Source organism: Oryx dammah, unplaced genomic scaffold, assembly GCF_014754425.2.
Source record: "Oryx dammah isolate SB20612 unplaced genomic scaffold, SCBI_Odam_1.1 HiC_scaffold_28, whole genome shotgun sequence".
NCBI lineage: Eukaryota > Metazoa > Chordata > Mammalia > Artiodactyla > Bovidae > Oryx > Oryx dammah.
In genome coordinates, this window is record NW_024070212.1 from 90858769 (window position 1) to 90881055 (window position 22287).

At 41.9% G+C, this 22287-nt stretch overlaps 1 protein-coding gene across 1 annotated transcript in view; it reads right to left on the bottom strand.

The window, feature by feature from the left end:
- CPT2 (carnitine palmitoyltransferase 2) overlaps nucleotides 1-22287 on the bottom strand; it is a 23277-nt gene continuing 990 nt past the window's right edge. Inside the window, exons 2-5 of the mRNA XM_040231162.1 lie at nucleotides 13286-13366; nucleotides 11317-11423; nucleotides 1905-3209; nucleotides 1-902 (exon numbers count right to left, since the gene is read on the bottom strand). Coding sequence (XP_040087096.1) covers nucleotides 571-902; nucleotides 1905-3209; nucleotides 11317-11423; nucleotides 13286-13366 — 1825 coding nt within the window. The 3' untranslated portion in view covers nucleotides 1-570. The remainder of the gene's footprint in view (nucleotides 903-1904; nucleotides 3210-11316; nucleotides 11424-13285; nucleotides 13367-22287) is intronic.

Consider the following 22287-nt stretch of genomic DNA (forward strand, 5'->3'; position numbering starts at 1 on the left):
AAGGGTATAACCCCTGTATTGCAGCAGGACTATCAGAATCAGGCAGTAGCAGTTTACTCCTTAGAAAAATGAAGAGGATTTTTAAAAAAAGGATATCCTGGAGAGAGAAGCAAGTTTACAGGAAAGATGCGTGTTTCTCACCATTACCTGAAGAACCAACAGCCAACAGGAACTGTCACCTGAACTTACTACTGGGAAGCTCTTTGTCAAGATTAGGCAATTAGGTTAAACAATTAAAACAAACAAAACCCCAAACAAAAAAGCCTAAGAGGAACCACCTCTAAGAAAGAATTAAATTTTATTTTGGCTTCAACAATAAGTACATCTGAGTTATTTTCCAAATCTTACCTCCTGATAATGTCCTTAAAACCAAAATATCACATTATCTTTAGTTATGATCTTGGAAATCATATGTTTAGCTTTAAAACCATGGTTTTAAGGCTCAAATCTTATAGCAATGGTGCTCAGGCACCTCATAATCAGTTTCATTAGTCAAAGAATAGTGCCTACTGACTACAGAGGCCCCAGTTTTTATGCTGATGAAACAGAGGCTTTTCACTCACCCAGAAGCTAGGTTTTGATGGTTTTGCCTTCTAAGGCATCAAACATGTCTTCTAAGGCCTTCTCCACACACTGGAGAAACTCACGGGCATTGCGGCTTTGGTAGGTAGAGACGTTGCAGCCTATCCAGTTGTCCTGAACAGCGTACGCAATGCCCAAACCATCAGAGACCACGGGGGCAAAGCAGCCAATGTTCACTGCTGGGCTGCTCAGCGTGCTGGTGGACAGGATGTTGTGGTTTATCTGCCTATATGCAGGGTCCAGGAACAGCTCGGGCATGCTGATCCCTTTGGCTGCTGCCAGGTACCGCAGAGCAAACAAATGTCGATCAAAGCCCTGACCTGTCAGAGACAAAATGGAAAATCAGACTCTCAGAACTGAAAGGGACCTCACTAAGTAACACCTCTCACCCAAGACAGGAATATCCTTCACAGCATCCTTGAGAGGGGAAGAAGGGTTTGTCGACCTCTGCATTCACACCTCTACCTTGCTAAATTCTGGAGCAGTGCATTCTAGAATATTCCTTTTAAAAAAGCAGTGAATAGCTGAGCTAAAAATCAGCCTAAGATAAACCTAGTTTTTAAAATTCTGAGATTGAATCAGTTTAAACAGTCATGAAAAGTATGTGGAGAGCACACCATGGACTCAAAAACTAAGGGGAAACCAAAAGCCCAAATCGAGTACAAAGGACAAGATGGAGTCAGTGGAACAAAATGGAAAGGGTATTTGACCTGGTTCTAGTCTCAGCTTTCCTGCTAATTTGCTGTGTGATCCTGGGCCAGTGGTCCCAGCTTCCTACCTATAAAATAGAGAAGGCTGGGACCAGAATGTCTTGGAGGCCCCTTTCAGTTCCAGGACTTTGCCATATGAAAGGACTGGACCACGCGATCCTTCAGGTCCTTCCTAGGTCTTGAATTTTATCACAAAGGAGCAAAATGATGCCACTTAGGTAGGGAAGAGCTTCTGAGATGGCCTATTTACATGCAGCCAACACACTACAACTGGGCTGAAGGAAGAGGGCCCGTGGGCTTAGAAATCCTGCATTGTCAAAAATGAGGCTGAAGACCAATAAGTAATAGGAAGAGAGTATGTGACACAGCTGAAAGTGACCTTAAATGAGGGTGATGCATTTAAGTCAGACGCATCACCCCATTCCTGCTCAGGGGGAGAGAATGTTCTGTCCCTGGTGGCTACTCTGGCTGTTCAGGCTGCTAAGGAAAAATTAATCATCAGTTAGCAGATGGATTAAGCCTAGGGAAGGGTGGAAATCAGAATAGTACTGAGGCACACCCCAGAGCTGAGGGCAACAAGACCAAGCGGCACGCTCCCCAGCCCTGTCTCACCCATCGCTGCTTCTCTCGTCAGCTGGTTGTGGTATGTGGAGCACTTGGCCATCATCTGCTGAAGCTCTCCAGCGCTATGCTTGGAAGGCTCCCTGACAAAGGCCTCGGAGCACCTCTTTGTGAAGATGGAGGCTGGGCGGATGGTCTCGGTGCGGCCGTGCTTGAATGCTGCAGTGCTACAGGACTCATAGGTGGCCACCGTCTGCCCGTACTGCCGCAGGAAGGCCATCTGGAAGGCCAGCTGAGCCATCGAGTCAGGGCTCAGCTTCTGCTTCTTCAGGAATTCTCTGCCTCCTCTCTGAAACCGGATGTAGTCAATGGTGAGGGTTTTCACGGTGGCATCAAATTTTTCCTTAGCAGCGCGAATGCCAGTCTTTAAAGCATCACTTAGCTTGAAGTTGAGTTTTTGTACGGCCACAGAAGAGTCAGTGCTGGCCGGCTGGCTCTGGGGAGTGATGGCAGGGGCCTGAGTGCTATCTTTAAACACTTCATTAAAAAACCTGAGCACCGCAACACCATCACCCCAGGCATGCTCAAAGTGGACGGCAGCAGTGCCATCCTTGGCTATAATGAGGTTAAAGGATTTGTCAAACCAGCGGTTTGTGCCGTCACCATGCAGCATGCTGTGGGACAAGTGGACAAAGTCCTTAATGGGGAAGTCATCTAGGCAGAGACAGAACACAGCCGAGTCCACCTTCCTCAGGGTCTCCTTGTTGCCACCACTCACCAGCTTCTCTCTGAGCTCTGCCCAGATGTCCCGGTTCTCACTAGTCAGATAGGAAAGCGGAAACTCAGGGGCCGGGCTATTGTCCGACAGAATGTACTTCAGATGAGCCTGGATTTCAGAGGCACTCACAATGTTCCCATCTTGATCCAGGACATCAAAGATGTAGAAATGTCCTTTTCTTAGGACCAGGAGGTGTCTGGCCTTGTCATCGGTAAAGAGTTCATCTCGATGGGGTCTGGGTAAACGAGTTGAATTGAAAAGCCGAGAATACTGGGACATGTCCAGGGGATATGCATTGACCAAGTAGGCACCATACCAAGATAGAAACGAAGGCACAAAGCGTATGAATCTCTTGAAGGTATCAGTATCACTTTTGGCAGGGTTCAAATGGAACACTTCTGGCTCCAGAAGGTCAGCCCGAAGTGTCTTCAGAAATCGGATGGCAGAGACAGTCATGTTGGTGGCCCGGATGAGCTGGTCATTATACTCAGACTTTGGATCAGGGTTGAATGACATAAACGGATTAAAGTTCAGGACAACAGGATCTCGAGCAGTTAAATACATATCAAACCAAGGGCCTAAAAAATAAAAATGAACAATAAAGAGTTCCTAAAGAGAATGTGAGAAAAAAAAAAAAAAAATCAAGCATATTCAGAAGAAATGACATTCACTTTCAGAGGGTGGAATTTTCTGATTTTTTTTTTTTTTGCTTTGCAATAATTCAAAAACATTAAATAGGATCACATAATATGTGGTCTTTTGCTTCTGACTTCTATCACTTATGAGCTTCCCAGTGGCTCTAGTGGTAAAGAACCCACCTGCCAATGTAGGAGAAACAAGAGATGCAGGTTCGATCCCTGGGTCAGAAAGATCCACTGCAGTACAAAAAAACAACCCACTCTAATATTCTTGCCTGGAAAATTTCTTGAACAGAGGATCCTGGCGGGCTACAGTCTATGTGGCTGCAAAGAATCGACACAATTAAGCAATTGAACACACACTCTATCACTTATAATAATGTACTGGAGATTCATCCACACTGTAGCATGTATCAGTTCTTCATTTCTGTTTATTGTTAAGTAATGTTCCAATAATATACTGTATCTTGTTTATCCATTCACCTGTAGATGGACATTTGTTTCCACTTGTTGGTTATTATAATGCTAGTGCTTTTTGTATGTGTGGACATTATGTTCTCAGTTCTCTTGGAAGATATAGCTAGGAAAGGGATTGTTGGGTCATATGGGAAGTCTACTCTAACCCTTTGCTTTTTGACTGAGAATGAAGTATCATTGATTTACAATGCTGTGTTAGTTCAGGTGTAGAGCAAAGGGATTCAGTTATACATATACCTAGTCTTTTTCAGACACTTACCCATTATAGATTATTACAAGATATCAAATACAGTTCCTTGTGCTATACAGGTCCTTGCTGTTTATCTTAGATATATTGGTATCTGTTAATCCCAAACTAATTTATCCCTCCCCCACCACCTTTCCCTTTTTGGCAATCATAAGTTTATTTTCATGTCTGTGAGTCTGTCTCAAACATGTTTTAGAAATAAGCTCATCTGCATATTCTAGATTCCACATGTGATAACATATGATGTTATCTTTCTCTGACTTACTTTAGTATATTTGATAATCTCTAGGTCCATCCATGTTGCTGCAAATGGCATTATTTCATTTTTTGACAGCTGAGTAACATTCCATTGTGTGTGTGTATGTATTATACATATATATATATACACACACACCCCACATCTTCTTTATCCATTCACCTATTGATGGACATTTACACTGCTTTCATGTCTTGGCTACTGTAAATAGTGCAGTTATGAACACTGGGGAGCATGTACCTTTATGAAGTAGAGTTTTTCTCCAGATATATGCCCATATATCTGCATATATGCTGGATCTTATAGTAACCCTATTTTTAGTTTTTAAAGGAACCTCCATCCTGTTCCCCATAGTGGCTGCACCAATTTACATTCCCACCAATAGTGTAGGAGGGCTCCCTTTTCTCCACACCCTCTCTGGCATTTATTATTTGTAGATCTTTTTAATGATGGCTATTTTGATTGGCGTGAGGCAATACCCCATATTTTTTTCCTCAAATAATTAGCGATATTGAGCATCTCTTCATGTGCTCATTGGCTATCTCTATATGTCTTCTTTGGTGAAATGTTTATTTAGGTCTTCTTCCCATTTTTTTGATTGGGCTGTTTGCTTTTTTATATTGAACTGTAGGAACGGTTTGTACATTCTGGGGACTAATCTCTGTTGGTTACATCATTTGCAAATATTTTCTCTCATTTCACAGGTTGTCTTTTTGTTTTGTTTATGGTTTCCTTTGCTGTGCTTTTAAAGCTTTTTAAGTTTAATTAGGTCCCATTCACTTATTTTTGCTTTTATTTCCATTACTCTAGGAGACAGACCTTAAAAAAAAACATTGCTATGGTTCATGTCAAAGAGTATTCTCCTTATGTTTTTCTCTAGTAGCTTTATTGTAACTGATCTTATACTTAGGTCTTTAATCATTTTGAGTTATTTTTGTATATGGTATTAGGGAATGTTCTAACTTCGTTCTTTTACATGTAGTTCTCCAGTTTTTCCAGCACCACTTATTAAAGAGACTGTCTTGTCTCCACTGTATATTCTTGCCTATTTTGTGATAGATTAATTGACCGTAGATGTGTGGATTTATTTCTGGGCTCTCTATTCTGTTCCACTGATACATACGTCTGTTTTTGTGCCAATACCATCAATCACCCTTTGTTCAGCCTGGCCATACTCCAAGCACTTTGGGCTGTCTCCCCACAGCCAAACCATGTCCTACCCCCGGGTCTGCCCTCTGAAACCTAAGTTTCAGCACCCCGTTGCAGCACAAACCAGCAGGCAGGTGTCTTGGGCTCAGAAGTGAGGCAATATGGCCTGGACCATCTGTGGGTCTCTCTACTCTGCAGGGTGGCAAGCCAGCTCCTACACTCTCCTCTCCAGCCTCTGAAGCTCCCTATCTGTCCTAGTGGATCTCATACTCAGTGAAGGAGGCTGTCAGGTGAGGGAAGAGGTCATCTTTCACAGCTCCCAAGAGTGCAGGTCCTGTCCCACTTCCTCTTCTGCCTTTTCACTTCATCCTACCCAGTTAAGTGGGGACCTTCCTTGCATCTTTGGTTGTATGGGATCTTCTGCAAGCTTTCAGTAGATATTCTGTGAGAACTGTTCCACATGTAGAAATATTTCTGACATATCAGTGGGAGGAGGTGAATTCCATGTCCTTCTACTCCACCATCTTGAACCAGAACTCTATGTTTAATCTTTTGAGGAATTGCCAAGGTGTCTTCCGAAGTGGCTGCACCATTACCACCAGCAGTGTACAAGGTTTCAATTTCTCCACATCCTCAGCAACATTTGTTACCATTCAGTTCAGTTCAGTTGCACAATTGTTTTCGACTCTTGACTCTTCACGACCCACTGGACTGCAGCATGCCAGGTTCCCCTGTCCATCACCAACTCCTGGAGCTTTCTCAACTCATGTCCATTGAGTCGGTGATGCCATCCAACCATTTTGTGCTCTGTCCTCCTCTTCTCCTCCTGGTTTCAATCTTTCCCAGCATCAGGGGCTTTTCCAATGAGTCAGCTCTTCACATCAGATAGCCAAAGTATTGGAGTTTCAGCTTCACCATCAGTCTTTCCAATGAATATTCAGGACTGAATTCCTTTAAGATGGATTGGCTGGATCTCCTTGCAGTGCAGGGGCCTCTCAAGAGTCTTCTCCAAAACCACAGTTAAAAAGCATCAATTCTTCAGCGCTCAGCCTTCTTTATGGTCCAACTCTCACATCCATACATGACTACTTGGAAAACCATAGCTTTGACTAGACAGACTTTTGTTGGCAAAGTAATGTCTCTGCTTTTGAATATGCTGTCAAGCTTTTCCTCCAAGGAGCAAGCATCTTTTAATTTCATGGCTGCAGTCACCATCTGCAATAATTTTGGAGCCCAAGAAAATAGTCTTTCACTGTTTCCATTGTTTCTCCATCTATTTGCCATGAAGGGATGGGACCAGATGCCATGATCTTCATTTTTTGAATACTGAATTTTAAGCCAGCTTTTTCACTCTCCTCTTTCACTTTCATCAAGAGGCTCTTTAGTTTTTCTTCACTTTCTGCCATAAGGGTAGTGCCATCTGCATATCTCAGGTTATTGATATTTTTCCTGGTAATTCTTGATTCCAGCTTGTGCTTCTTCCAGCCCAGCGTTTCTCATGATGTACTCTGCATAGAAGTTAAATAAGCAGGGTGATAATATACAGCCTTGATGTACTCCTTTTCCTATTTGGAACCAGACTGTTGTTTCCATGTCCAGTTCTAACTGTTGCTTCTTGACCTGCATATAGATTTCTCAGGAGGCAGGTCAGGTGGTCTGGTATTCCAATCTCTTTCAGAATTTTCCACAGTTTGTTGTGATCCACACAACAATTTATTTGGTGTAGTCAATAAAACAGAAGTAGATGTTTTTTCTGAAACTCTCTTGGATTTTTAATGATCCAGTGGATACTGGCAATTGGATCTCTGGTTCCTCTGCCTTTTCTAAATCCAACTTGAACATCTGGGAGTTCTTGGTTCACGTACTGTTGAAGCCTGGCTTGGAGAATCTTGAGCATTACTTTGCTAGCATGTGAAATGAATGCAATTGTGCAGTAGTTTGCATGTTCTTTGGCACTGCCCTTCTTTAGGATTGCCCTTCTTTTCCAGTCCTGTGGCCACTACTGAGTTTTCCAAATTTGCTGCCATTCTGAGTGTAGCACTTTTGCAGCATTATCTTCTAGGATTTGAAACAGCGCAACTGGAATTCCATCACCTCCACTAGCTATGTTCGTAGTGATGTTTCCTCAGTCCCATTTGATTTCATATTCCAGGATGTCTGGCTCTAGGAGTGTGATCACACCACCGTGGTTATCTGGGTCATGAAGATCTTTTTTGTATACTTCTTCTGTGTATTCTTGTCAACTCTTCTTAATATCTTCGGCTTCTGTTATGTCCATACTGTTTCTGTCCTTTTTTGTGCCCATCTTTGCGTGAAGTGTTCCCTTGGTATTCCTAACTTTTTGAAGGGATCTCCAGTCTTTCCCATTCTATTGGTTTCCTCTATTTCTTTGCATTGATCGCTGAGGAAGGCTTTCTTATCTCTCCTTGCTATTCTTTGGAACTTTCCATTCAGATGATATATCTTTCCCTTTTTTCCTTTGCCTTTCACTTCTCTTCTTTTCTCAGCTATTTGTAAGGCCTCCTCAGACAACCATTTTGCCCTTTTGCATTTCTTTTTCTTGGGGATGGTCTTGATCACCTCTTCCTGTACAATGTCACAAACCTCCATCTATAGTTCTTCTGGCACTCTCAGATCTAATCCCTTAAACCTACTTCTCACTTCCACTGTATAATCATAAGGGATTGATTTGGGTCATATCTGAATGGTCTAGTGGTTTTCCCTACTTTCTTCAATTTAAGTCCAAATTTGGCAATAAGGAGTTCATGATCTGAGCCATAGGCAGCTTTTGACCTTGTTTTTGCTGACTGTATAGCGCTTCTTCGTCTTTGGCTGCAAAAAATATAATTAGTCTGATTTCAGTATTGACCATGTGGTGATGTCCATGTGTAGAGTCTTCTCTAGTGTTGTTGTTGACGTTACTATCAGTCTTATTTGATTGGAGCCAATCTAGTGGATAACCATCACTGTGGTTTTGACTTACATTTCTCTAATATTTATTAATTGCTTTTTCCTCCTCATTCTGTTTTCCTCCTTAACACTTACAGAAATAAAAAAAACAGTAATTCCTCACTTGCATTCACACTGAAACAGAACAGTTTTTAATCCCCATCCCTCCTGTGCTTCACCTCCTTTCAGGGACAATATCCATACTTGACTGTCTCCCTAAAACGACAGAAAGTTTTCACCATCATTCTGTGTACTATGTACATTACTCCCTCTTTTAGGAAATACTTGAAAGGCAATTAGAAATAACTCAGTGCATATGAGCCCCTCAAACTAGCCTCTGTATTCCCGTGGATGCTTGTAAAAATTCCAGAAGCAGTATCTTATTAGAAAACATGTTTTCAAGGGAAGTTCCTGGTTGGATTAGCAAGCATGGGTGAACTCTACAAATATGGGGTATCTTCAACGGGAAGAAGTAGTTTTTATACATAAAGCATTGGGGAAGGATTAATGGACAAAAATTTATCTATTATACATTTGTTGATCCATTAATTCCATTTCATTCCTTGAGAATCAGTGCCATGCCAGGCCCTGGGCCTGGGGATAGAGCATGGACTTCAATTCAGAAGAACTCTGGTGAAGGCGATAAACAGAATTAAAATAGAATGCAATTCATTAAAACGGGGGTAAGATACATTTGATGAAAGAAGACAGGAATTTATGCTTCTGATCCCTTGAGTAAAAGAATTTTTAAAAGACATAAGCCAATAAGGCAAAGAGAATAAGAGAGAAGAAAAGAACAAATATTGGAAAGTATAAAATTATCTAGCAGAGTCAGAGAAAGCCAACCCTAAGTTGGCAGCAGAGAAAGCCAGGAAACAATATGACTTAAACAGCAGAACCCCCAGATGGCTCAGGATGTAGTAGCCCAGGTACAGCTGGTTGAAGGGCTGTTTAATTAGAACCCCACCCCCCAGATTCCCTCCCTACTCCAGTAGAAGACTTAAGGTTTTTTTCACTGGAGAAAGTAAAATTGGGAGACGTAAGTCACAGATGAGAACTCAAGTCTTCTTTCCTTAATCCCACTCCTACAACAGCAGCAACCAAGAATATACCTTTTGGCAGTTAACTGGAAAAGCCTTCCCTAAGAAGTCTAAATAACCCAAAGACACCAACATTAGGGGCGCCCCGAGGAAGTGGTTTAGCTGATCACATTACAGTGAAGCTGTGACTGACAAGCCCACTCTCATTTATAGAAATTCCCACAACTTTTAATATTTCATTCAGGTCTAAGACAACAGAGAAGGATTATGAAACATCTGAAGAAAGAAAAGAGGGTAAAACAAACAGGAAAAAAAGCAAACTGGAGAAAGACCATTAAGGAAGATGAGAAATTAAAAAAAAAAAATCCCAAATAAATTATTAAGCACATAGAAAGCAAAACAAAAAAAGGTATAATTATTAATCATAGAGAAAACAAAGTTAGTGTGGAAAAGGAAAAACAATCCCAATGTGCTACACAACTCAGCTGACAACAGTGTTTACATGATTATAACAGTATAAACACCAGGTAGCTTCCCTGGTGGCACAGTCGGTAAAGAATCTGCCTGCACTGCAGGAGACCTGCATTCGATCTCTGGGTTGGGAAGATCCCCTGAAGAAGGGAATATCCACTCCTGTATCCTTGTCTGAAGAATCCCACGATAGAAGAGCCTGGTGGGCCACAGTCCATGGGATCACAAAGAGTTGGACACGACTGAGCGACTAAGCACAGCATAGCATGCTGTGACAATAAGGGGATGAAAATGTGGTGAGGATACAAGAGACCAACAAATCCTAATCTTTTACAGTGAGACATCTATAGATAATGCCTAAAACTAAAAAAGATGCATTGATATGAGTAAGTAATTTAGAGAATGGGGCAAAATGAGAAGTGAGAAATTAAATCAAGGTCAGGAAACTGCTGCTTCTTATAACAACCATGAGAAAACTATTTGATTCTTTAAATGGTATGCATGTATAACCTTACTACAAACATAAACTGAGTTAAAGAAGTGCAGTAGGAACAGAGTGGAAGCAACCAACTCTGAATGGGAAGGGCTGAAAGGTTTCGTAGAAAAATCATCCTACCCAGATCTGGTCTTTTCTGCTTTTTTCAAATTGAGATGTAATTGACATATAACATTATATTAGCTTCAAATGTACAACATAATGATTCGATATTTGTATATATGTAAAATGCTCAGCACATCCATCACCATACACACTTATAAAAATTCTTTTCTTATTAGAAGTTTTAATATCCATACTCACAGCAACTTTCAAATACACAATACAGTACTAACTATAGTCACCAAGTTGTATATTGCATTCCCAGGACTTACTTATTTTATAACTGAAAGTCTATACCTTTTGATCCTCTTCACCATTTTGCCAGCCCCTACTCCCAATCTCTGACAACCATCTTAACTGGGTCTTAAAGGAAGAATTTGCCAGGTAAAAAAAGGTGGTGGGAACAACATGGATTAAGGCCCAGAAGAATGAAAAGACTAAGGGGTCGAGGGAAGAAGCTACTCCGGTTTGCTGAAGCACGGGTGTGTCAGGGAGGATGGTGAAACGAGGCTGGAGTGGGCAGCTGGGCCAGACAACGAAGGACCTAGAATGGTGCATACAGGACACAGGACCAAATCCTGCATCCTTTTCAGGCAGAACCAATGATGAGGTTCTGTCCTGATCCTATCTACAGAGCAGGCAAGCCACTGCTCTTGACCACAGACTGCAGGCAATAGCTCAGTGGAGGAAGAGCTCACTCAGCCTTAATGTTCACCTCAGGAAGAGAGGATGAGACAACACTTCACAAACGTTTTTGGTCTCACCAAAAACCCCTGTGAGACCAAAACAGGAGAGAAGATGCCCTGCTTTCCATTATGGAAGGCTCTGGAAATACCACATTCACAGTCCTGCCTACCCACCTGAAATGTAGCTTGTATGTTTGTTCTGCTTGTCCTGAGTCACCAGCTGCTTATGTAGTTCTTTTCCAATTCCAGTTTCAAAACTCTTACACAACTGTTCTGTTTTCCTGAAATGTTCAAGAAAAGACATAATCAAACCACGACAGGAAATAGGTGGCTTTTAGATTCATGGCCACAAATGCATCGCAGAACTTTGGGTTCCCTAGCATATCCGTAGAATCTGTGACTGAGACCAGAAAGTACCTCTAATCAGAAGAGGAGAATCAACCTAAGCCGATAAATCTAAGATATTTTCTTAAAATGACAGCTCAGGAAGATGAATTCACATCTCATAAAACAATGTGTAATCTAGGAGGCAGCTTGACATGGAGAAAATGACTCCAAAAGCTTTGGAGTCAAGAAGAGCTAAGTTTGAATTCTAGCCCTGTTACTTTCAAATTGTATGACCTTGGACAAGTTACTCGATCTTTCTCAGTCTCAGTTTCTTTATATGTTAACCCAGAAATACACCACCTTACATGATCTTTAAAATATTTATAAAGCTAAGGATTTAGGATAGTTTGAAAAATAATACTTAATAACCAGTAGCTATTAAATCATTACCACGTCAAGAGAAGCTTCAAGTGACTAATACGGAATATTTAAAAGCAGTGGATTAGCTTTCCTGGTGATTCAGTGATAAAAGAATCTGCCTGCCAACGCAGGAGATGTGGGTTCAATTCCTGGGTAGGGAAGATCCCCTGGAGAAGGAAATGGCACCCCACTCCAGTATTCCTGCCTGGAAAATCCCATGGACAGAGGAGCCTGGCAGGCTACAGTCCATGGGGTCACAAAAGTGATGGACATGACTTAATGACTAAACAACAACAAAAAGACAGTGGACAGTTCATCTGGTTTTTTCCATCACTGTCCATTAAAGGACTCTATGTGATTCTAATGACAAGGCCAGTGTTCTGCACAACAAATTCCCATTGTGGAAAAAGAGTACTACACCGGGATACAACAGCCTGATGGAATCCATGTTTTTTACAATATCCAATATTATTTCCCACTTCCAGGCTGAATTAGTTTCCCATGACTGCCAAGACAAAGTGCCACAGACCAGATGGCTTAAGACAACAGAAATGTATTCTCTCATAGTTCTGGAGGCTAGAAGTACAGAATCAAGGTGCTGACAAGACCATCTATTCTCTCTGAAGACTCTAGGGGAGAATCTGTTCCAGGCCTTTCTCTTCGCTTGTGGTGTTATCAGATATCCTTGGCATTCCTTAGCCTGTTACTACACTCCAACCTGCCTCTTTACATGGCTGTCTCTTTATCCCTTCTAAGGACTAGAATAAGGATTAAACCTTCTCTATTAATAGTATGACCTCATCTTAATGGACATGAGTTTGAGCAAGCTCCAGGAGTTGGTGATGGACAGGGAAGCCTGGCGTGCGGCAGTCCACGGGGTCACAAAGAATCAGACACAACTGAGTGACTGAACTGAACTGCTCTTAACTAGTTACACATACAACTACCCTCCTTCCAATAAGGTCACATACTGAAGTTTTTGAGAAGGGAGTGAATTTAGGGGACATACTATCCAACCCAGTACATAAGCTCACCAAGCAAACTTCTGGTCTGCCACATGCTCTCCTCAATAAAGCTCACTAGCAAGAGCACATGCCCTCTGCAAATGACCAGTGCCAGCTAGCTGACGAGGTAAAATCTGCCAGGGCAGTACAAACTTGGCCTTCTAGTGTCTAAACCATTGCTTATTCAGTCAAGTTAAAGAGTCTCACCTTAGGGCTTGGTCAGCCCTTCATGAGTGAAAATCTATTTCCTGAACTTGCAAATGTAAAGACTAGGTCTCAGGTGCTGGAGGACCCAGTCAAATCATAGACACTCCCCGAAGATTGGTCCACCACCACTTGTCAGCTTCTCCTGAACCACCCAACCATGGTCATTTGGGTTTCTCATCATTTACCTGAACTGGCTGTCATCCAGCAGAGGCTTCTGTGCACTGAGGTATCTCCTAATGGTGTCTTCAAGTTTGGGAATAGGCAGCCTGGGGAGAAAAGAAGGTCAGTGTAATGGTGACAAGATGTGGAAGAGGTTAGTTAGCTTGCCAATCCAAACTCATAAATAATTATTGGGTAATTAAATTATTTCCCCCCCCAAAAAACAAAACAGTAGGAAGCCTAAGCCACTGACAAATGAGAATAGATGAATTTAAGTATCAACAGTACTCCTTTTATTTTCTAGGTAGAAGAATAACCTTTTAATGTATTAATGATGATTTTCATAAACTAAATTAGTAAATATACTAACAAATTAAAAATGGGGAAGCAGAAGCAGCCAAAGTATTCCTGATTCCTGTCACAATTATAATACCTGTGTTAACCTGCACTGGCATGGATTTTAATTCTACCCTTACTTTGAACAGTCTTTTTCTCTCCTAAGATGAGAAAAAGTTCTGTATTTAAATTTATTGGTGTATTTTTGACAGAGAATCATACAAAAGAGAAACACAGGTCTATCCACGGGCCAGCCAACCAAGGGATGGACTGTCAAGCCACGCCCAGCTCACCAGGAGTCCTGTGAGGAATGGATATTCTTGGGTATTATGCTTAGAAATATGTCAGACAGAGAAAGACAAATACTGTATGATATCATTTATACGTGAAATTTAAAAATAAAACTAATGAATATAACAAGAAACACAGATATAGAAAACAAACTAAATGGTTATTAGTAGGGAGAAGGAAGCAGTGAAGGGCAAAACAGGGGTAGGGGGTTAAGAGGTACAAAATAAGCTACAGGGATGTATCTATAGCACATCGAATATAGCCACCATTTTCTATTAACTATAAATGGAGCACAATCTTGAAAAATTATCAGTCACTATGTTGTACACCTGAAACTTATGTAATACTGTAAATCTACTATATCTCAAAAATTTTAAGTGTCAATTTTATGGCATGCGAATTATATCTCAATAAAGTGAAGTGAAGTTGCTCAGTCGTATCCGACTCCGACCACATGGACTGTATGTAGCCTACCAGGTTCCACCATCCATGGGATTTTCCAGGCAAGGATACTGGAGTGGGTTGCCATTTCCTTCTCCAATATCTCAATAAAGCTGTTAGAAATTTTTCTAAACAAGTTATGTTCATCTCTGGTGATCAATTTTTTTCCTCAGTAAGATGAAGGAACTGAAAGAGACTGTTTCTAAGACTCCTTTACAATTCTGTGACCACAACCTCAGGAATCCTGCTGATTCCTCCTGCGGCAAGGCAGGAGAACTGCACAATGGTGAAAGGGCGGACGCTGGCATCATCCTTCACAGCTGTGTGGCTCTGGGCATGCTGCTGCTCTGCACGTAACCTTCCTCATACATAAAATGGAGATGATACTAATACGTACTTTCCAGTGTTGAGTGCAAATTCGATGAGGCAACACATGTCACAGACTCAGAAGAGCGCCTGGCACACAGTAAGCACTTGATTGCTGTTGTTCAGCTGCTCAGTCGTGTCCCACTCTTTGCGATTCCATGGGCTGCAGCATGCCAGGCTTCCCTGTCCTTCACCATCTCCCGCAGCTTGCTCAGACTCATGTCCATCAAGTTGGTGATGCCATCCAACCATCTCATCCTCTGTCGTCCCCTTCTCCTCCTGCCTTCAATCTTTCCCAGCATCAGGGTCTTCTCTAATGAGTCAGCTCTTCCCATCAGGTGGCCAAAGTATCGGAACTTCAGCCTCAGCATCTGTCCCTCCAATGAATATTCAGGATTGATTCCCTTTAAGATTGACTGGTTTGATCTCCTTGCTGTGGAAGGGACTTTCAAGAGTCTTCTCCAGCACCACAGTTTGAAGGCATCAATTATTTGGCACTCAGCCTTTATGGTCCAGCCTTATGGTCCAACTCTCACATCTGTACATGACTACTAGAAAAACCACAGCTTTGACAATACGGACCTTTGTCGGCAAAGTCTCTGCTTTTTAATACACCATCTAGGTTTGTCATTGCTTTTCTTCTGATAAATACGTTTTTTTTTTTTTTTTTACTTATTCGGTCGTCAAGTCCTATAGATTCAAACTCTGCTCATGTTCCTAAGGAACTAGCTCATCATCTCTCCCTCAGTGCCTGGAATGGGGTTTCACCATATTGGTGTTCTGCCTACCCCAAACTTTCTCACTTCTTTTAATAACAGCACCCTTTCTATTTAAGTCCCTGCAGTTCAGGTAGAGCTGACTCCATGCCCAGCTCCCAGGGGTAGGCTTAAAGCTTACTGGTTCAGACTCAATGAGACCTGGCAAGAACCTAAAGACGTAACTGTAGGAATTTGGGGTTTTTAACTGTTAGGATGAGGAAGGGAATCTCTAACATCTGAGTTACTAAGAAATGAGTGCGAAAGCTATGCCTTAGGTGATGCTGCCACTATGGCACCATGAGGAGAGAGCCGACCTGAGAAGGGAGTCACACAAATGAAGAGCTGAGTGGAAGGCAAATCAGGGTCTTGAGGACATTTGGACCTCTTAACCCAACCTGGATTTTTCGGGTCTGTGGGTTCACACATTCCTTTTGGCTAAAACCAGTTTAATTGGGGTTTCTATAACTTGCTACCACAACTGCCATTACTGCGGCCTTTTCAGTATATGCACAACCCTTCATCCACAGTTCCTCAAGGAAAACCAAAAGTGGTTTCAAAGGCACAGCTGAAGTTCCTTGAGCTCCTTGAGGGGTTGTTCACCAGGTGCCTTGAAAAGAGCTATAGAATTAAAGCCTTGAGAGAGGCCTGGCAGGTTCATTTTAACCATGTGGGTTCTCTTTCCCACTCTCTATCAAAGAACTCCATCCCCATCTAAACACCATTTGCTGTAATAAGGATGGAAGAAAAGTTAGCACCAACTGGATTTCTCTCCTGTCTAAGTGACTCATATCAATACCTAAGAAGCCTCCAAGCAGTAGGTATTTTATTCTTCTCCCTGCAAGAACATAGTTATAAAGTCCTTTGTAGTTTTACACAATCTAGTTATTATTCTGGTAAAATCATTCTGGTTGTCAAGACAATTTATCTGCAGAGCATGCCTTTGGGGCTCAGAGCATTACTGTTTCTGTTATCCTCCACACCTTGGAAACTTGGGCCTCGCCTGCCTCCCATGTGAATTCTAGAGAACATGCCCATTATGTCTTGAACACCAGCTATCATCTAAAGTGATAGGGGTTAAAAGAAATCACAAGATAATTGACAATGACTGTGGGTTAACTATAGGCCTAAAATAGTGGCCCATTACTATTTTTTTTAAGACACAGTGCCACTCCCCCAACCCAGCCAACACACAGACACACACCAGCCCAACTCTAGTAACTTAGGGCCCAAGTGATGACTCTTTACTTTGAGCTGGGCCTCCCATCAGCTTCTCAAAATTTCTGAACACGTCATGCATTTTCAGACTTCTGTTTCTTAGCACATGCTGCTCTATCCTTGACTCACTCCTCTCATGTGGTGATCTTCAAATTCCAACTCAAATATCACCTCCTCTATGAAGCTTCCTTTCTCTGCCAGGCACTAAGTCACTCCCACCACCACACTCATACAATGAAATATGCAACAAATATTTAAGGTAGTTATAGTACTTGAGAATATCTACTGAGTACTTGCTATATGCCTGGCTTTGTGCTAAGTGTTTTATATCAGGGTATTTAACAACCCTGAGAGGAAGGTAATATTAACACCCCATTTTTAGGTTCCATGATTTCCTTACAGCCATGAAGCTAGTAAGTAGAGCTGGGTTAAAAATCAAATCTGACTCCTATCTCATGACTGTAACCACCATGAGATGCTGCTTCCCACTGATCCATTATACCATAACTATATCTGCTTACCTGTCGAATCTCCCCCACTACACAGTAAGCTCCTCACCATGACTGACTGGTCTCCAAATTCATGTCAATCAGTGTTTACCAAGTCAATAATGTAAATGTGTAGGTCAGGCTAATCCACCCTTTGTCTTCTCCAGACTCGTGATTTGACATTCTGAGACTATGCTCAGTGCATAAAACATAACCCTGAAAAAAAACCACTTAACTGAATCGCACACCTAAAAATAGGTAACATGGTAAGGTTTAGGTTTTGTATATTTGACCACACTAAAAAAGAACAAAGAAAAAAACATAATAGCTGGAAACCAAGCAAATGATACTGCAAGGCTTCCTAGAAGCAAGCAAGTCCAAAGTCGCTCGACTAAAAGGCAGTGATATGACAGAAAAAGGATGAGAGAAGAAGGGAGGTCCAGTTGGACCACCTAATACTGATATTAAGAGGCTAGTCCTTCTCTTGCCAACTAACAAGAGAAGATGCCAACTATTTTGGCATTTTACCTCACTCTACCCTCACAACAGCCCTATGAACTGTGCATTCTGATACTACTTTGCAGGTAAGAACTGGGTTCAAATAAGTTGACAGAACTGGCTGAAGTTATAAAGAGTGTCAGATCTGGAATCTAAATCTAAGTTCTACCAGACTTCAAGCCTGGGCTTTTCATTAAGTGTGACATCTAAATGAGTGTAAAGATAATACAATTTACCTCTCCAGAATCTCAGAGATAAGGAATCTCATCTAACTTTCAACATACAGGTGATGAAGTGAAGGCCTGAGGGAGTCATTGTTTACAGAGTTATACACAGGTGATGGGTGCTACAGTTTGTAGCTCCAGGATATTTGTTCTGCAGAGTGAAAGAAATGATCTTCATATTCCTTGACTTTAATATTCTTCTCAGCTTTCCAATTCTACAGTGGAGAAAATCCCTCTGATCTTAAACCTGGGTGGGACCCAGGCCTATCTAAAAGTAAAGGCCAACTGCTGCTGGGCTTGGCAAGTGAAGACAGACTCTGTCATCCCTCACCTTTCCCCTACATACAGGCTCAGCTCAGACAAAGGAGGTCAAGGCTTATCTCACAGGAACAGGGACTTTTTCTTTCTCTTCCCAGACCTCCTACCAAATTTATACAGCAGGGTTGGGACTAGATAATCTCATTTTAGTCTGTTTTAGAAGTTTGCACACTGTAACTTCACAAGAATCACCTCAGATGATATTCCTGGGAAGGTGGGGGTGGGCAGTTAAGGGTTAAGGGGTTCCTGGTTGTAGAGAAAAAGAGCAACCTAGCAGTTCTGGGGGATGTCTGTCACAATCTTGGTTCTATTTACAATGAGAGTTGGTCTCCAACCCCTGGACTGCGAGATCCCTGACGGGCAGCTTGGTAAGGAAGGAAGTAAACAGGTTTTTGAAAGAAATTTGGAACTTTGCACTAGGAACTAACTGGTAAGCAGGTGGAGAAATTAAAGTTTGATTGTAGAGAGTGAAGGAATTTGGGGAAATTGCTAATACTGGAGGAGACCTGGCAGCTTAATTTAAGGCTAGGAGTTCAAAGACTGGGAAAGCTGGAAGCTGAATTAAAGAAAATACTGGGTGAGGGAAGGAGAGAGAAAGATATATTGGGGCTGTTTCATAGGGGAAGTAAATTCTGGAAGAAGTGTGAAGAAGGTCGGGGGAGTAGCTATGGTGAAGAGGCATAGAATTTGGGTGGGCTCTGGATCTAATACACTTCAATATTCTTGCCTTGAGAACCCCATGAACAGTATGAAAAGGCAAAAAGTTAGGACACTGAAAGATGAACTCCCCAGGTCGGTAGGTGCCCATTATGCTACTGGAGATCAGTGGAGAAATAACTCCAGAAAGAATGAAGAGACAGAGCCAAAGCAAAAACAACACCCAGTTGTAGATGTGACCGGTGGTGGAAGTAAAGCCTGATGCTGTAATGAGCAACACTGCATAGGAATCTGGAATGTGAGGTCCATGAATCAAGGCAAACTGGAAGTGTCAAACAGGAGATGGCAAGAATGAACATCGACATTTTAGGGATCAGCCAACTAAAATGGATTGGAATGGGTGAATTTAACTCAGATGACCATTATATCTACTACTGTGGGCAAGAATCCCTTAGAAGAAATGGAGTACCTATCATAGTCTACAAGAGTCCAAAATGCAGTACTTGGATGCAATCTCAAAATAGACAGAATGATCTCTGTTCATTTCCAGGGCAAATCATTCAATATTACAGTAATCCAAGTCTATGCCCTAACCAGAAATGCTGAAGAAGCTGAATGGTTCTATGAAGACCTACAAGACCTTGTAGAACTAACACCCCCAAACAGATGTCCTTTTCATTATAGGGTACTGGATTGCAAAAGTAGGAAGTCAAGAGCTACCTGGAATAACAGGTAAATTTGGCCTTGGAGTACAAAATGAACCAGGGCAGAGGCTAATAGAGTTTTGCCAAAAGAACGCACTGGTCATAGCAAATACCCTCTTCCAATAGCACAAGAGACAACTTTACACATGGACATCATCAGATGGTCAATATTGAAATCAGATTGATTATATTCTTTGCAGCCAAAGATGGAGAAGCTCTATACAGTCAGCAAAAACAAGGTTAAGAGCTGACTGTGGCTCAGATCATGAACTTCTTATTGCCAAATTTGGACTTACATTGAAGAAAGTAGGGAAAACCACTAGACCATTCAGATATGACCTAAATCAAATCCCTACTGATTATACAGTGGAAGTGACAAATAGATTCAAGGGATTGGATCTGATAGAGTGCCTGAAGAACTATGGACACAGGTTTGTGACATTGTACAGAATGCAGTGATCAAGACCATTCCCAAGAAAAAGAAATGCAAAAAGGCAAAATGGCTGTCTGAGGAGGCCTTACAAATAGCTGAGAAAAGAAGAGAAGGAAAAGGCAAAGGAGAAAAGGAAAGATAGAAGCATCTGAATGTGGGGTTCCAAAGAATAGCAAGGAGAGATAAGAAAGTCTTCCTCAGCAATCAATGCAAGGAAATAGAGGAAAACAACAGAATGGGAAAGACAAGACATCGCTTCAAGAAAATCATAGACACCAAGGCAACATTTCATGCAAAGATGGGCATAATAAAGGACAGAAATGGTATAGACCTAACAGAAGCAGAAGATATTAAGAGGTGGCAAGAATACACAGAAGAACTGTACAAAAAAGATCTTCATGACCCAAGTAATCACGATGGTGTGATCACTCACCTAGAACCAAACATCCTGGAATGCAAAGTCAAGTGGGCCTTAGGAAGCATCACTACGAACATAGCTAGTGGAGGTGATGGAATTCCAGTTGAGTTATTTCAAATCCTAAAAGATGATGCTGTGAAAGTGTTGCACTCAATATACCAGCAAATTTGGAAAACTCAGCAGTGGCCACAGGACTGAAAAACGTCAGTTTTCACGCCAATCCCAAGAAAGGCAATGCCAAAGAATGCTCAAACTACCGCACAACTGCACTCATCTCATATGCTAGCAAAGTAATGCTCAAAATTCTCCAAGCCAGGCTGCAACAGTATGTGGACCGTGGACTTTCAGATGTTCAAGCTGGATTTAGAAAAGGCAGAGGAACCAGAGATCAAACTGCCAACATCCACTGGATCATTGAAAAAGCAAGATAGCTCCAGAAAAACATCTACTTCTGCTTCATTGACTATGCCAAAGCCTTTGACTGTGTGGGTCACAACAAAGTGTAGAAAATTCTGAAAGAGATTGGAATACAACACCACCTGACCTGCCTCCTGAGAAATCTGTAGGCAGGTCAAGAAGCAACAGTTATAACTGGACATGGAACAACAGACTGATTCCAAATTGTGAAAGGAGTACATCAAAGCTATATCGTGTTACTCTGCTTATTTAACTTATATGCAGAGTACATCATGAGAAATGCTGGACTGGATGAAGTACAAGCTGGAAGCAAGATTGCCAGGAGAAATATCAATAACCTCAGATATGCAAATAACACCACCCTTATGGCAGAAAGTGAAGAGCAATTAAAGAGCCTCTTGATGAGGGTGAAAGAGGAGCATGAAAAAGTTGGCTTAAAACTCAACATTCAGAAAACTAAGATCATGGCATCTGGTCCCATCACTTCATGGCAAATAGATGGGGAAACAATGGAAACAGTGACAGACTTTATTTTGAGGGGCTCCAAAATCACTGCAGATGGTTACTGTAGCCATGAAATTAAAAGATGCTTGCTCCTTGGAAGAAAAGTTATGACCAACCTAGAAAAAGTTATGACCAGCATATTAAATAGCAGAGACATTACTTTGCTGATAAAGGTCCATCTAGTCAAAGCTGTGGTTTTCCTAGTAGTCATGTATGGATGTGAGAGTTGGACTATAAAGAAAGCTGAGCGCTAAAGAATGGATGCTTTTGAACTGTGGTGTGGAGAAGACTCTTGAGAGTCCCTTGGACTGCAAGGAGATCAAACCAGTCCATCCTAAAGGAAATCAGTCCTGAATATTTTTTGGAAGGACTGATGCTGAAGCTCCAATATTTTGGCCACCTCATGCGAAGAACTAACTCATTGCAAAAGACCCTGATGCTGGGAAAGATTGAAGGTGGGAGGAGAAGGGGACGACAAAGGATGAAATGGTTTGGATGGCATCACCGACTCAAGGGACATGAGTTTGAATAAGCTTTGGGAGTTGGTGATGGACAGGGAAGCCTGGTGTGCTGCAGTCTATTGGATCGCAAAGAGTCAGACAGGACTGAGCAACGAACTGAACTGAAGTGGATTTAATGTGAATAAAGTAAGATTTGAGGAGGAGTACTGAAGATGCTGTCTAGAATTCTGTGAGGGTTGGCTGAAGTTGCAGGGAGTAGTGTGGGTTAGAGAGGATATTTTAAGGGGAGGAAAGTGGGGGAGTGTTGAGGAAGGTTTGGTAGGGGTGAAAGGAGAATGCTGAGGACTTGGAGGGTAAGGTAAATATCTGAGTCAGCTTGGGGGACTGATAGGTGCTAAAACAGAAGAGGACTGGAGACATGGGGAGTGGGGCTGAGGGTTCTGGCAGCAGCTGTGAAAAAGGTGGTGGTGGGAGAAGTTGAAGGAGAGTAACTATCAGT